This window comes from Antechinus flavipes, chromosome 1, assembly GCF_016432865.1.
Source record: "Antechinus flavipes isolate AdamAnt ecotype Samford, QLD, Australia chromosome 1, AdamAnt_v2, whole genome shotgun sequence".
NCBI lineage: Eukaryota > Metazoa > Chordata > Mammalia > Dasyuromorphia > Dasyuridae > Antechinus > Antechinus flavipes.
Genome location: NC_067398.1, coordinates 364202700 through 364218906, shown reverse-complemented (window position 1 = coordinate 364218906; position 16207 = coordinate 364202700). Strand labels below are relative to the sequence as shown.

The 16207-nt window shown below is 33.4% G+C and overlaps 1 protein-coding gene across 2 annotated transcripts in view; it reads right to left on the bottom strand.

The window, feature by feature from the left end:
* Positions 1-16207, bottom strand: part of PSTPIP2 (proline-serine-threonine phosphatase interacting protein 2) — a 69230-nt gene that overhangs the window by 21136 nt on the left and 31887 nt on the right. For both annotated transcript variants that reach the window (XM_051969684.1, XM_051969685.1), the window contains exons 5-6: positions 14697-14803; positions 10452-10514 (exon numbers count right to left, since the gene is read on the bottom strand). In XM_051969684.1, the coding sequence (XP_051825644.1) occupies positions 10452-10514; positions 14697-14803 (170 nt within the window). The remainder of the gene's footprint in view (positions 1-10451; positions 10515-14696; positions 14804-16207) is intronic.

Sequence of the window (16207 nt, the reverse complement as noted above, 5' to 3'; positions counted from 1 at the left end):
GATGTTTTCTAAATTTATTTTTTTTTCAATTAACACAGATCTGTCTCCCCTCCCCAATTCTCTCTCCTATCTACCCTCCCACATACACAAGATAAAAAAGAGAGAAAGAAAAGAAGGAAGGGGGGGGGGGAGGAAAATAAAGAAAAGACAGAAAAAGAAAGGAAAACAGAAAAGGAAGAAAAAGAAAACAAATCTTAACAAATAAATATAGTCAAGAAAAACAAATTCCTACTTTAACCAGATCAAAAAAAAAAAAAAAAAAAAGCCTCATTCTACTCCTTGAATCTGAGAATTCTCCCCAAAAGGAGATGGGGAACATGCCAGATAAGGTCAGATTTTTAAAGGACTAGTATAATAGCTATAAAAGAGCATATAATCAAAGAATGAAAAAGAGTTATATGAAAGTACAAGATTGTATTGGGGAGCCCAGAATGAGCTGAGATGTGAAAAAATGCTACAATTAGAAAGGGAGCTTTCAGTCTTGTTCATTGCTGAGAAAAGAATAAGGAAAAACTATCTTTTGCTTTGGAAAATTGGTAAAGTAAAAGCAAAATTACTTAAGTCCTATTCATTTAACTGCATCCTCCCTCTCTGCTCTCAAAATATTTTTAAGCCATCAAGTTAATATTAACCATATCATCTTAGGATATTAAAAAATCTGGAAAATCTAATTCCTGAGTCTCCACTATCAATCTCTAAAAGATGTGAGAGAGTAACTACTGGCATGGATGAAGGGAAAGTGTACCATTTTCCAAAAAAAGGAAAGAATATAGAGTCTGCAAACTGGAGACAATAAGCTTGAATGTAATTTCCAGATATATCAGTCTTATAACTATTATCAAATCAAATAAGGTTAACCTGACATAATTTGATCTTGGTGTTTCTTAGGCATTGATAATTTGTTATTTGCTAATTGTTTTCAAACCACTTTTAAAAAAAAGTTTTATTGATATCTTGTGTTTTTACACATTTAATCATTTCCCAATATAACTTATTCCCATGATAACAAACATTGCTTTTTAGTAACAAAGAAAAATAATTAAGTAAAACAAACTGGCCTATTAGCCACATCTGAAAGTATGTGCTTTATTCCACACCAGCAGCCTATACTTTACAAGACCTACTCCTACTTAGTTCCATACTTTTCAAAAAATAGAATATTCATGGATCTCTAGATGTATCTTACCATTCCCATTTTCCAGGATTTCTCTGATAACCAATAGTCATTCCATGGTTATTGTTGTGCACTACTATTTGTCTGGTCCTAGAATTTTTAATGCAGCTAGGTATTTTTCACTATCTTCATTCCTATTTTGGTCTTCAGTTCCTTCTTAATGATAGTCCAATTCAATTCAAAGCACATACTCTCTTGTAAAGTATTGTGCTATATACTGAGCCTCTTCTATTCTAATTTTTGTATATTGCCTTTTCTAGTTCAAAGACTGATCACCTTTAAGGAAAGGATGAAAACAAAATAATCATAGGATCACAGAATCTAAGAGCAGAAAGGGACCTCAGTAGATATTTAGTCTAATCTGTACCTGATCAAGAAAACCTTTGTATAATATTCTAAGAAATCCAGCAAGTACTCAGTTACCTTCTTGAAGACTTCCAGTGAGAGAATGAATTAGTTTCCAAGGAAACTTATTTCACTTTGAGATACTCTTAATTTAAAAAAAAAAAAAAAGTTTTACATAGACCAAGACTAAATGTTGCTTTTCTACAACTTCCTCTAAATTTTTCTTCCACTTGACAGCCTTTCAAATACTTAGTTAGTTTTCATGTTTCTTCTTTTTGTTTTTGTTTTTCCCTCCAAGCTAAACATCTCCAGTTCTTTTAACTAATTCTTTATATATATACATATATATATATACATATATATAAAATAACTTTTTATTGACAGAATCCATGCCAGGGTAATTTTTTTTACAACATTATCCCTTGCACTTGCTTCTGTTCTGATTTTTCCCCTCCTTCTTTCCACCCCCTCCCCTAGATGGCAAGCAGTCCTATACATGTTAAATATATCACAGTATAACCTAGATACAATATATGTTTGCAGAACCGAACAGTTCTCTTGTTGCACAGGGAGAATTGGATTCAGAAGGTAAAAATAACCCGGGAAGAAAAACAAAAATGCAAATAGTTCACATTCATTTCCCAGTGTTCTTTCTTTGGATGTAGCTGCTTCTGTCTATCATTTATCAATTGAAATTGAGTTAGGTTTCTTTGTCAAAGAAATCCACTTCCATCAGAATACATCCTCATACAGTATCGTTGTTGAGGTATATAATGATCTCCTGGTTCTATTCATTTCATTCAGCATCAGTTCATATAAGTCTCGCCAGTCCTCTCTGTATTCATCCTGCTGGTCATTTCTTACAGAACAATAATATTCCATAACATTCATATATCACAATTTACCCAGCCATTCTCCAATTGATGGGCATCCATTCATTTTCCAGTTTCTAGCCACAAAAAACAGGGCTGCCACAAACATTTTGGCGCATACAGGTCCCTTTCCCTTCTTTAGTATCTCTTTGGGGTATAAGCCCAGAAGTAACACTGCTGGATCAAAGAAGTAACACTGCTGTGCAAACTATATTTGCACAGTTTGATAACTTTTTGGGCATAATTCCAGATTGCTCTCCAGAATGGTTGGATTCGTTCACAATTCCACCAACAATGCATCAGTGTCCCAGTTTTCCTGCATCCCCTCCAACATTCATTATTATTTTTTTCCTGTCATCTTAGCCAATTTGACAAGTGTGTAGTGGTATCTCAAAGTTGTCTTAATTTGCATTTCTCTGATCAATAGTGATTTGGAACACTCTTTCATATGAGTGGTAATAGTTTCAATTTCATCATCTGAAAATTGTCTGTTCATATCCTTTGACCATTTATCAATTGGAGAATGGCTTGATTTCTTATAAATTTTGGAAATGAGGCCTTTATCAGAACCTTTAACTGTGAAGATGTTTTCCCAGTTTGTTGGGAAATCTTGTTTGCATTAGTTTTGTTTGTACAAAGGCTTTTTAATTTGATATAATCAAAATTTTCTATTTTGTGATCAGTAATGGTCTCTAGTTCATCTTTGGTCACAAATTTCTTTCTCCTCCACAAGTCTGAGAGATAAACTATCCTATGTTCCTCTAATTTATTTATAATCTCATTCTTTATGCCTACATCATGGACCCATTTTGATCTTATCTTGGTATATGGTGTTAAGTGTGGGTCCATGCCTAATTTCTGTCATACTAATTTCCAGTTATCCCAGAAATTTTTGTCAAATAACGAATTCTTATCCCAAAAGTTAGGATCTTTGGGTTTGTTAAACACTAGATTGCTATAGTTGACTATTCTGTCTTGTGAACCTAACCTTTTCCACTGATCAACTAATCTATTTCTTAGCCAACACCAAATGGTTTTGGTGACTGCTGCTTTATAACATAATTTTAGATCAGGTACAGCTAGGCCACCTTCATTTGATTTTTTTTTCATTAATTCCCTTGAGATTCTCGACTTTTTATTTTTCCATCTGAATTTTGTTGTTATTTTTTCTAGATCATTAAAATATTTTCTTGGAAGTCTGATTGGCATAGCATTAAATAAATAGATTAGTTTAGGGAGCATTGTCATCTTTATTATATTCGCTCGGCCTATCCAAGAGTACTTAATATTTTTCCAATTATTTAAGTCGGATTTTATTTGTGTCTTTTAACTAATTCTTGTCAAGATCCAATGCTCTCATCATCCTTGTAACTTTCTTCTGCTTATCTTCCATCTTTCCTATATCTGTATCTTTTCTAAAATATGATGCCTAAAATTAAATACAGTTTTCCAGATATGGCTTGGCCAGGACCAAATATGGCAGAGCCATTATTTTTTTCTTGATACTACGCCTGTCAATAAAACCTAGAATGTCATAAACTCTTATGACTGTGCCATGTCACACTTGTATTAAACTTAGATGTCTATGTTCTAAAACAGAAGCATCAAAAACTTTTGGTAGTTATTAAAAATAGAAATGCAGATCAATGGAATGGATTAGAAAAAGAATCACAAACAATGGAATTAAAAAACCCATATTCAATAAATCAAAAAGCATAAATTACCTAGAAAAGAAATCCCTATATGCTTATAACTAGAATATACTCTGGCAAAAATTAGACTTAAGGCCAACATCTTATGCCATATTCTACAACAAATCCAAAATGAATAAGATCTGCATATTCAATATCATACCATCAAAAAATAGAAGAGAAATACATAATACTCTTTTCATTGCTATGGATAGGAGAGGAATTCTTAACCAAACAAAGAATGGATGCAATTACAAAAGATAAGATAGAAAACTTGATTATATAAAATTGAAAAACTTCTGTACAAATAAAATTAATTCATATAGGAAAAGAAGAAAAGCATTGACTAGGAAAAAGATCTTTTTGTTGAATATCTCTAATAAGAGTTTGGTATAGATATAGAGACAACTAACAGAAATATATAAGATTGAAATTTATAATATAAATGCAAATATAATTTAAAAAACTATTTCCCAACATATAAATGGTCAAGGGATATGAATAAATAGTTCTCAAAGGGAGAATTGTAAAATACTAACAACTATATGAAGGAATGTTACAAAACTCTTAAAAGTAAGGGAAAAACAAATAAAAACAGTCCTAAAGTTTTATCTTATAATTGGCAAATTGGCAAAGATGACAAAATATAGAAATTGTCAGTGTTGGAGGGGTTGTACAAAGATAGGCATTGTTGCTAGTGGTGTGAATTAGTATAGCCATTATGAAAAGTAATTTTGAATTATGCAAATGAAGTGTCTAAGATACCCAGATCTTTTAACCATGAAGTTACTCAATTTACACGAACTATTGAAAAGCAAAGTAAGCAGAAATTTAAAAAAAAATCAAACAATTTACCCAATAATTACAACAAGGTCAATCAAAAGAATAACAGGCACAACATAGTCAACAATTAATGGTACAAAATTATAAACATGTCTCCAAAGATTAGATGTAAGATCCTTCAACTCAATCTTTTTCAGAAATTGAGAGATTCACAAGAATAAAATATTTCATATGATGTCAGAGTATGTTATGAATTAGTTGATTTTGCTGAAATTTTACTTTCCTTTTTAAAAAATTCTTCATTATTATGGGCTCTTTGGGAGATAGGAATGCTGAGGAAAATTTAGGTGATATAACAAAATCTTTTTTTCTTTAAAAGCTTTCCTTGTCACTAAAACACCCAGATCTTTTTCACAGGAACTATTATCCAACTAAGTAATGAAGTACTCAGCTCTCAGAGCTGTTATGAGGATAGAACCCTGCAAAACTTAAGGTACTATATAATGTGAATTATTATAATGTCACCTAACTTGGTACAGTATATGCAGTTATTCTCTGCCGTTTTGCATGTGACTGGTGTCTCTTATCAACATAACAGAGAATAATTATTTATATTCTGTACAAAGTTGGGTGACATAATAATTCACATTATATAGAGACCCCAGTGGCCATCTCTTCTTTTAAAAACTTCTCAGCTCTTACAGCTCAACTGGCAATTACAAGTCTTTCAGAGACTCCTTTTAGAGAAGCCTCTAGAGTGCCTACATGGTCCATTTAACAGTCAGCAGAGAATATCTGCACATGCTTTGTACAAAGGCTCTAATAACAATTTTAAAAAAGAGGAAGGCAGATGACCAGGAAAGAAAGTTGATTGGTCCCAAAGTAATAGAGGACAAGCTGAGTATAATATTGGTATTCTCAAAATATTGAAGATTCTAGGAAAAGGCATCTGGTGTATTGGCTATGTACATAGGGATAGAAGGGTCTTTCAATTATATTTTCCTAATGAATGGATGCCCATCAATTGGAGAATGGCTGGGTAAATTGTGGTATATGAACGTTATGAAATATTATTGTTCTGTAAGAAATGACCAGCAGGATGAATACAGAGAGGCTTGGAGAGACTTAGATGAACTGATGCTAAGTGAAATGAGCAGAACCAGGAGATCATTATATACCTCAACAATGATACTGTTTGAGGATGCATTCTGATGGAAGTGGATCTCTTTGATAAAGAGAGCTAATTCAGTTTCAGTTGATCAAAGATGGACAGAAGTAGCTACACCCAAAGAAAGAACACTGGGAAATGAATATAAACTGTTTGCATTTTTGTTTTTCTTCCCGGGTTATTTCTACCTTCTGAATTCAATTCTCCCTGTGCAACAAGAGAATTGTTCGGTTCTGCACACATACATTGTATCTAGCATATACTGTAACCTATTTAACATGTAAAGGACTGCTTGCCATCTGGGGGAGGGGGTGAAGGGAGGGAGGGGAAAAATCAGAACAGAAGTGAGTGCAAGGGATAATGTTGTAAAAAATTATCCTGGCATGGGTTCTGTCAATAAAAAGTTATTAAATTTTTAAAAATTATATTTTTCTTCTTTGTGAGTTATATTTTTCTAAGGGAAGTTGATGTCAGCATATAAAATGATATCAAATCATCTTCCCAGATTTTCTGAGTGGGGGGCTGAGAGCCAAAGAATGTAAAACTCTCCAAAATGAATATAATAGCTTTATGTTAGAAGAACCTCTGACACAAAGATTACAGATAATTATCCACCGATAATTCGGGAAGTCTCTGATTGTGTGCTGCAGGGTCCTCAGTTCTCTCTGCTCCAATATTTTTTTTGTCAAAATCTTAGATATACAACAAAAAGACAAGCTTTTCCAGCAAATAGAAGGGACAATAATACTCCATTTGTTACATATATAGTTGGAACAAAAAAAGCATATAACAAGTACCTCCATATATTAGGCACTTTGCTAAGTACTATCCACAAATATTACCTCATTTGATCATGCTTAATACTAGTATTCTAATGATACTATGTCATATATTATGGAATACCCTATTCCCCATTCCTTACCTTCACCAAAATTGCGAGGGTTAACTGATACATTAAGAGACAGAATCAATATTTTAAAAGTTTGCAATAGATTAAACCAATAGGACAATTTGCAGTATTAAAAAGAATAAAGGATAAACACAAGTTTTATAGTTAGGGTGAAAAAACAAATTTCTAGATATATAAATGGAGACCCCATTAAGCAGCAATTAATGTGAAAAAGATTTGAGGATTTTAGTTGAACACACATCTTAATATGAGTGCAATAGAACTACTAAAGAGTGAATTTTGCTTTCTACATAGAAATTATCATCCTTATCAATGGAGATAAATGTTCCACTGTAGTGTGTGAATGGTCAGACTTCATATGACACATTATGGTCAGTCATGGAGGTTACATTTTAAGAAGATTATTAAAAAAAAACTTTGCCAATTTCCAGAGAAGAATGAACTAGACAGTAAAGAGCATAAAAACAGAGGTATTTAAGGGACAGCTGAATGATATTTAGCCTGGAATAAAGAAAGCATCTATAATCATGAAAAGCTTTATCTTTTTTTTCTGTTAAAAATATTGTTTTCATTTTTACTTCCAGTGCAAGTATAGCCATTCAAATATATGAGCAAGAGCATAAGAAAAGAAGATTTTAAAATGAACAGGTAAATAAACCAGTAAATAAGAAACTGCATGAGTACAAATGATTCCATACTTGTGTCTATAGCTTCCTTTACTTACTGATTGTTAACCTCACAAAAATGCATCTATTGGCTTTTAGTTAATTTTTATTTTTAAAATTAAAATAATTTAAATTGTGTATATTGTTTTAAAGGCATTTTATTGATGCCTTTTTTCTTTGTATCACAGACATTTCTTTTTTTTAAATTTAATTTTATTTTATTTTATTTTATAATAACTTTATATTGACAGAATCCATGCCAGGGTAATTTTTTTACAACATTATCCCTTGCTCTCGCTTCTGTTCCGATTTTTCCCCTCCCTCTCTCCGCCCCCTCCCCTAGATGGCAAGCAGTCCTATATATATCACAGACATTTCTAAAGAAGACTCTAACTAAAGAAGACATTCTTCATGCAATTGAACCTTTTCTTATAATAAAGAATAGCAACAGGGGAAACTAGGTGGTGCAGTGGATAGAGCACCAGTTCTGAAGTTAGGAGAACCTGAGTTCAAATCCAGCCTCAGACACTTAAGACTTCCTAGCAGTGTGACCCTGGGTAAGTCACTTAACTCCAATTGTCTCAGCAAAAAAAGAAGAAGAAGAAGAATAGCAATTAAACAAAACCTACAATATAATAATTGCGCATGAAAGCCATCTTCAAGTACTGACAGGATGCCACATTGTCACTTAATTTGAAATGGAGAAAGATCAGTTGCACTCAACATACCTGGCAGCCTCTGTTTGAAGACTTCCGAGTTCCCTTGGCCATCCATGCCTCTTGTGAACAGTTCTCTCTTTTAGAAGGCTTTCCCTAATATCAGTCTTTATTTATCGCATTGAAATCTCCCACCATACTTTTATCATACAAAAGACAGAGGATAGACTTCTTTTCTATTGCTTCAGAAAACAGAAGTAGGCTCAATTTATAGATTACATAAAATTACATGTTGACTAACTGTGAAGAAAAGCTTTCTGAAAGCTAGAGCTCTCCAATAATAGAAAATAATAGAATGAGCTAATTTTAAAGCAATGAAGTATCTGAAATTAAAAAAGTGTTCAAAGACCAAATGATCATCTTTCAAGAATATAGGGAATGAATTCCAGCACTAAGTGAGATGTTGGACTTGATTATAAGATGTCTTCCAACTCTAAGATTTTATGATTCTAAGCCTAGGTGATCACCAAAGGCACAGAACATTGAACTTTGAACCTGGAAGACCTTGAAGATGGCTTTTCTGAGTATATACTGTATGAATTGAAACAGTAAATTTATAAAGTTTTAGAGGTAGAAGAAGGTAAAGGAAGTCCAGGTAAATCATACACCAAAGTGGATTTTTTCAGATTTTTTGAGTTATCATCCAAACTGCCCCACAGTAGTTCAAAAAATCTGAATTAAGATGGGAAGGGGCTCTCTTAGAGCCACTAGTGTCTTTTAAGATAGATTGGAATATTATTGTTCTGTAAGGAATGACCAGCAGGATGAATACAGAGAGGACTGGCGAGACTTACATGAACTGATGCTAAGTGAAATGAGCAGGACCAGAAGATCATTATATACCTCAACAACAATACTGTTTGAGGATGTATTCTGATGGAAGTGGATCTCTTCGATAAAGAGAGCTAATTCAGTTTCAATTGATCAAGGATGGACAGAAGCAGCTACACCCAAAGAAAGAACACTGGGAAATGAATATAAACTGCTTGCATTTTTGTTTTTCTTCCCGGGTTATTTCTACCTTCTGAATCCAGTTCTCCCTGTACAAGAAAACTGTTCGGTTCTGCACACATATATTGTATCTAGGATTTACTATAACCTATTCAACATGTAAAGGACTGCTTGCCATCTGGGGGAGGGGGTGGAGGCAGGGAGAGGAAAAATCGGAACAGAAGTGAGTGCAAGGGATAATGCTGTAAAAAATTACCTTGGCATGGATTCTATCAATAAAAAGTTATTAAAAAGTTTAAAAAAAAAAGATAGATTGTATATTCTAAACATGTTCCTTCCTACTTCTGCTCTTGTTTATTTGGAACTACTTTATATAGACTGTCTCCCATATCTTTACTTCCAGATTTCTTACATTAGCCAATTCTTAGTGTCTCTGGGATTTCAAAGACAGAAAAAAAGGTCACAAGATCCCTTGCTGAGAACTTGGAGGTCACTAGGTCCAACCTCTTCACTCTATAGATGAAGAAAAGAAAGACTGGCCAGCCTCAAGAGTTTGTCCAGGGTCACATGACTGTATCTAGTGACAAAGATAAGAATTCAGGTTCCTGATCCCATCTGATATCTAAGGATATGAATACCTTTACTCATTTCAAAATTTCAGTTCAAATGGAAACAATTCAAAAGAAAACATCTTTAGATATGCCACAGGATTTCAAGCATATGTCAATAATTCTGATGATGGGATGAATGATCAGACTAGAGATTTCATTCATATAGGGAACCTTCCATCAGGGAACAATTCTCCTCATGAAGACAGGTATGTATTCTCCAGTTTATGAGCCTTAGAGACTCACATGCCTGAGACATTAAAAGTTATGTGTTTCAACATGGTTCATAAAGAAATGTGCATTTTAAAATACATGTACATTATAATGTATAAATATATATTTTTAATATACATGTATAATTAGAAAAAATAAAACAATAAAGAGGGAAAAAAGAAACTGTCACAAAAAAAAAAAAAAAGGCTATACGTTTTTCTTAAGATCACTTAGTCTGTATGGGTATGACTCCAGATCTTCCTGATTCAAAGGCAAGGTCTCTATCCATAATAATAAACCATCTCTCATATCAAGATTATTCATCTTTAAAAGACAAAAACAAAAGATTACTCACTTCCATAGTTTTCTTATACTGTAATTGTTTTTGTTTGTGCATGTTATCCATCAAAACTTCTATCTGTAGAAAGAACAGAATTAATAATTTAAAAAAATTTATGGATCACATAAAATTAAAATTAATTATAAAACACAATAATCACAATAGAAAAAAAGATTGAAATTAGTATAGCAGAAGAGTACCTTTGTCCTTCTCCCCTTCAATAAATCAAAAAGACACTTTACAAATCATCTTGTTAAAATAAATCCAGTAGACCTCAGATAGAAAAGTCATCCACATCCAGGGGTAGAACTATGGAGACTGAATGCAGTTTGAAGCATTCTATTTTCACCTTCATTTTTTGCTTTGTTTTTTCTTTTTTTTCTTTTTCTCCCTTTTGTTGTGATTTGTCTTTCACAATGTTACTAATATGAAAATATGTTTCAAATGATTATTCATGTACATGTAAATCAGATTGCTTGCTGTCTTGGGGAGAGGGAATTTAAGGAGGAAGGGAGAAAAAATTTGAAACATAAAATCCTGCAAAAATGAATGTTAAAAATTACCTTTACATGTAATTGGAAAAATGAAATACTATTGAGAATAAAGTGACAATATTAAAAACAAAACAAAACAAAAATCTTGTTAATCCCAACTTTTATATTCCTAACATATTAGGACTAGAAAGAATTTTAAGGGATCACCCAGTCCTCCCCTGTACTCATAGACGATGTCACAATTAAATCTTCCCAATTAAATATTTTTTCTTATAGCTTAAGACTTAACTTTCAACAAATATCCAAGGTAGTTCCATCCAATTTCTGACAAATACTCATACTTTTTTGTAACAACCACGTTAGCACCTAGGACACCCCAGAATCAGCCGGAGTCAGGATAAGCAAAAGTCCATCTTTATTCTTGGTCTTGGACTCAGGATTGAACAGGATGGGAGCAGAATCTCCACAACCACCTTCCTCCTCATCCACCACCAAAAGTGACCCTGGCTAGTCTTACTCCACCCCCTAATCCCTCCTACAATCCTCTATACACCAATCATTGAGCCAGCATGGATAGTAGAAAGGACCATTTTCCAAGCATATGCCCATAGAGTACTTCCAATCAGTAGTTAGCCTCAAGCGCTCAGCAGTCCCGACCTCAGTGCATCAGCCCTTTACACTTTTTCCCCAATGGGCCTATGTCTCCTGATGGTACCATCCAGGTTTAAAATCTCAGTCATCCTTCTTCCTCCTCCCTCACATCCAAAGAGCTGCCATGTCCTGTTGGTTCTATTGTCACAATTATCTCTTGAGTTTTTCCTCACCTAACGATTCATATTGCCATCAGGCACTCACTTGTTCTTTGACTCTCAGTCTCCATACTAAGTTGCAACAACTGTTGATTCTTTTTTTTTTTAAACAACTTTTTATTGATAGAACTCATACCAGGGTAATTTTTTTACAACATTATCACTTGCATTCACTTCTGTTCCGATTTTTCCCCTCCCTCCCTCCCTCCACCCCCTCCTCCAGAGCAAGCAATCCTTTATAAGAACAACTGTTGATTCTAGACTTCAGACTTTTTTTTTTTTTAACACTGAACTTATTTATTTAGAAAAAACCTTAAAGAGGGGAAGGACTTGAGTTTGAATTTTTGTCTGCCAGCATGACTTTAGCAAGTGAAATAATCTTTCTAGACCTCTGTTTCCTCAGTCTTAAAATGAGGTTAGTCTATATAACTTTCCAGACTGAAAACTTAGAATCCTTTGCTGCTAGGAACTAAGAAGAAGGAATCCCTTCTCAATGGTGCTTTTAAACATTTGCTAAATCTTCCAAATGCTTAGGTCTGACCATGCCAGTCCATTATTTGAGAATCATCGGTTGCTTCACATTGCTTATAGGATAAAATATAAACTTCTTAGTGTGACATTTAAGATCCTCTGAACTATTTATATAGTCTTTTCTTATAAGTCTGCAAGTGGCAGTAGAGAGCAAGGCATTTATCAGTTCCTCCTCCAAGACCAATATAACTTGGGAAAATAGAAACTATATATTGACTGCTATAAGTTCCTTTTGTTTCTGGCACATAACAACACTTTCATTTTGGAGGTTCAATCTAATGAGATATATCAGTTTATCTAAATCTTAGTGGTAGTTATCTACTAATCTCCAGATCATTCTTCCTCATTTCTGTAGGAGTTTAGTACCTGGCTTTGAGCATTCCTCTCCCTCCTCAATCTTTGACCTCTCAGTCCCTCAATCTTCCCAACATCCATGATTTGCATTTAAATAAATTGTACTTATTTCTTTTTTTCTCTTTTTAAAAAAAATTTATAAAGCTTTTTATTTTCAAAACATATGCATAGATAGTTTTCAACATTTACCCTTGACTGCACTTACTTCACACTTTATTTCTGACTTCTGAAATCCTTCTCTCCCTTTAAAACTGAGCTCAGGTACTACCTTTTCCATGAAATCTTCCCAGATTATCCTGTCTTAAGTTGAATTTTTCCTCTTCAAATTTTCTTAGAATACTTTGTCTTGTCACATTCTATCTTGTGTCATATATATCTGGGTTTGTGCCATAGCTCCAAGAAAACCATTGACTTTGTTTGATTGAATCCTTGATTTTTGAAAATTAGATAATTTGCTCTGTTTTCTCTTAATGTCATCATATATATATATTACATAATGTAGTGGAAAAATTTGGAATCAGGAGGACCAAGACACAATTCTGGCACTTGAAAGTTGTATGACTCTGGCAAGTAACTTCTATGTGCATTAGTTTTCTCATTCTGCATTGTTTCATCACGATTCTTCTACAGTAGTTGTTGTTCATTACATTGAGCAAAGTACCTACAAATGAGCTTAAGCCTAATAAGAGCTATGGCACGAATCCAGATATATATGACACAAGATAGAAAGTGACAAGACAAAGTCAATGGTTTTCTTTCTGATTCTATTAAACACTTCTTACAAGGATATTTTGTCCACACAGGACAGTTCAATGAAAGAACTAAGCTTGTTTTTAGGAACTCTGATCAATATAATGACCAACCACTATTGTAGAGGAGCCATGATGAAATGCTGGACTCAAGATTCAGATTGGGTATTACCTTCACAGATTAAGACCTTTCCTTTCTTTTTTTTTTAGATATGGCCAATGAACTGATTTTTTTTTTAAAGTTGGTTATGAATATTTGTTAGGAGAACCCTATTTTTCCTTTCTTTTTTCCAGTGGGTTGGAAGGATGAAGTGGAATGGAGAAAGAATTTATTTTTGCATAAAGATTGTTAATTAAATTAATAAATTAATTTTTAAAAAGAATTAAGCTCATTATACAAATAATTCTTAATCAAAATACCTTTAGTACTTAGGGGATAGAGTTTTGGAGATCAAAAAATCCAGGTTGAGTATGAAAGTTGATCAAATGAACTCTCCATTTCAGTTTGCTTTTATAAATCCAGTCTACCAGAGGTGAAGATTGTATTGATTCTGAAATGGTTTTTAATCTAGTCAGACCTGGTCTATTTTCTGCTACAGTTTTGGAAAGCCCATGATCTTTCTAAGTTTCTCCCTAAGATTTGTTGCAGTTAATTTAGCCAGAATATTTTTAGGATAGAAATTTTGGCAATTGGACAGTCTTTATTCCCATGTTCTAGGAAAAAAAAAAACTGGAAAGATCTATATTTATCTATCTCACACCACACCTACTTGGGTTTTAGAGCTAAGGGAGCAAAGATCTCTCTCTATGACTTATTTTCCAGGAAGTGAGAGGAAAAATATTTTTTAAAAAGAGAAGTTAACAGTGACTCATTTTTTTTTCCAAAAACTGTTTAAAAAAAAAAAAAAAGAATAAGAGGTATCCAAACAAGGAAGTGGTATCTTAACAAGTACCTATTGTGACATGAGTAATTACGAAATTTTAAAAGAAACTTTGGGCTTTCTAAAGAAGACACAAAGAAGAATGGAACATTCTATTCCAAGAGGGAATTTATGAAAGATAATTTATGACAGGAGTTGGATATTGTGTACAGAGCACTCTGGAACATATTTCAGATACAGAGAATTTGATGTTTGTAGTTTTTAAAAGAAGAAATTCAAATGGCTTACAAAATTAACAATATTCCTTCAAAAATGACTAAGGACTAGGTAAGGGTGGAATTGTGGCTGGAAATGAACTACACAGAATATCTAAAGAGATAAACGGGTCACAGTATTTTTTACCAGGGAGAAGATAGCTTCTTTGCTAATAAGAAAATTTTACTTTTTTCCTTTGTATTTTCTGCCTTTCCTTGAATTCTTCCATCTTCCTAGCTTCTTCCCGTAGAGTTTGTGCCAACTGGAGGTGAGATTGTCCCACATTGTCTATTTCTGCAAAGAGGAAAAGAAAACAGAAACCAATGTCAATATAAATTCAAATTTCAATTCATTCATCCACTTATATGAAAGTGCTTAACACAAATTCAGTGTCAAAAATTCATTCATCACTGGAAAGGACATATTATAGAACAGGAATTCTTAATCAGATATCCAAGAACTTTTTTTAAAATGATTTCATAAGCTATTTCAGTATAATGTAATTTATTTCCTTTGTATTTTGTTTTATACACTTAACAGAGCATTATTCTGAGAAGGGGTCTCTAGGTCTCAGAAGATTGCCAATGGAGTCCATGACACAAAATAAATAAAGAATCCCAGATAGAAAAAGAATTAACTTCTAGAGAAGTTGAATCCCAGCTTGTTCACTAACTAGTACTAACATAGTACTAGAACTATGAGCAAGTCAACTTCATCTTTGCCCTGGCTGTCCTTTCTGTATGCTAGTCACTCACCTTTCCCCTTCACCTCTGGAAGTTTCTGATTTCTTCCAGACTCAGATCAAGCACAGTTTTCTACATGAAGTCTTTCCTGATTTTTTCCCCTCCCATGCATCTCTCCTAGTTACTGGTGTCTTTCCCCAAAAATTATCTTATAGTTGCTTTGTATGTATGTTGTATATATTTACCACCAGGCCAAGAGTCAGAAAGACTTGTCTTCTGGAGTTCAAGTGCAACTTCAAATACTTCCTAGCTGTGTGACTCTGAGCAAGGCACTTAACCTCGTTTGTCTTAGTTTCCTCATCTATAAAATGAACTAAAGAAGGAAATGGCAATTTCCTCCAATATCTTTAACAAGGAAACCCCAAATGGGATCATGAATAATTGTACACAACTGAAAAATGACTCAACAACTGAACAGATATACCTATTGTGTGTGCTTTCTCCTCTATTGGAAAAGTCTCCTGAGGGCAGACTTTCTAACTTAATAATAGCTAATAATATTAATAAAATTAAACTCTATTGAAATTTAAATAATAATGATAATGTCATTAACTGTTACTAAATAATAGATGGGCTAAGAACTTGATACATACATTTAATTTTATCTTCACAACAACTCTAGGAGGAAGATATCATTATTATCCTCATTTTTATACATGAAAAAAATGGAGCAAACAGAGGTAAATGATTTGCCCAGAGTCATACAGCTAGTAAGCATCTGAGGACAAATTTGAATTCCGAGCTTCCTGACTCCAAGCCCAGCACTCTGTGCATGATGGTACCATCTAGCTGTACCCAGCTTTGTATTCCTGAGTGTGGTCCCAAAACAAGTACTTAGTAAAAGCTTGTTCATTGATTGCTATCAATATTTTGGCACATATAAATTACAGCCATACTAAAAAGATTCAACACATTCAGAAAATAGAGAGTCATTAGGTGCTGAGTTTCAGGAGTG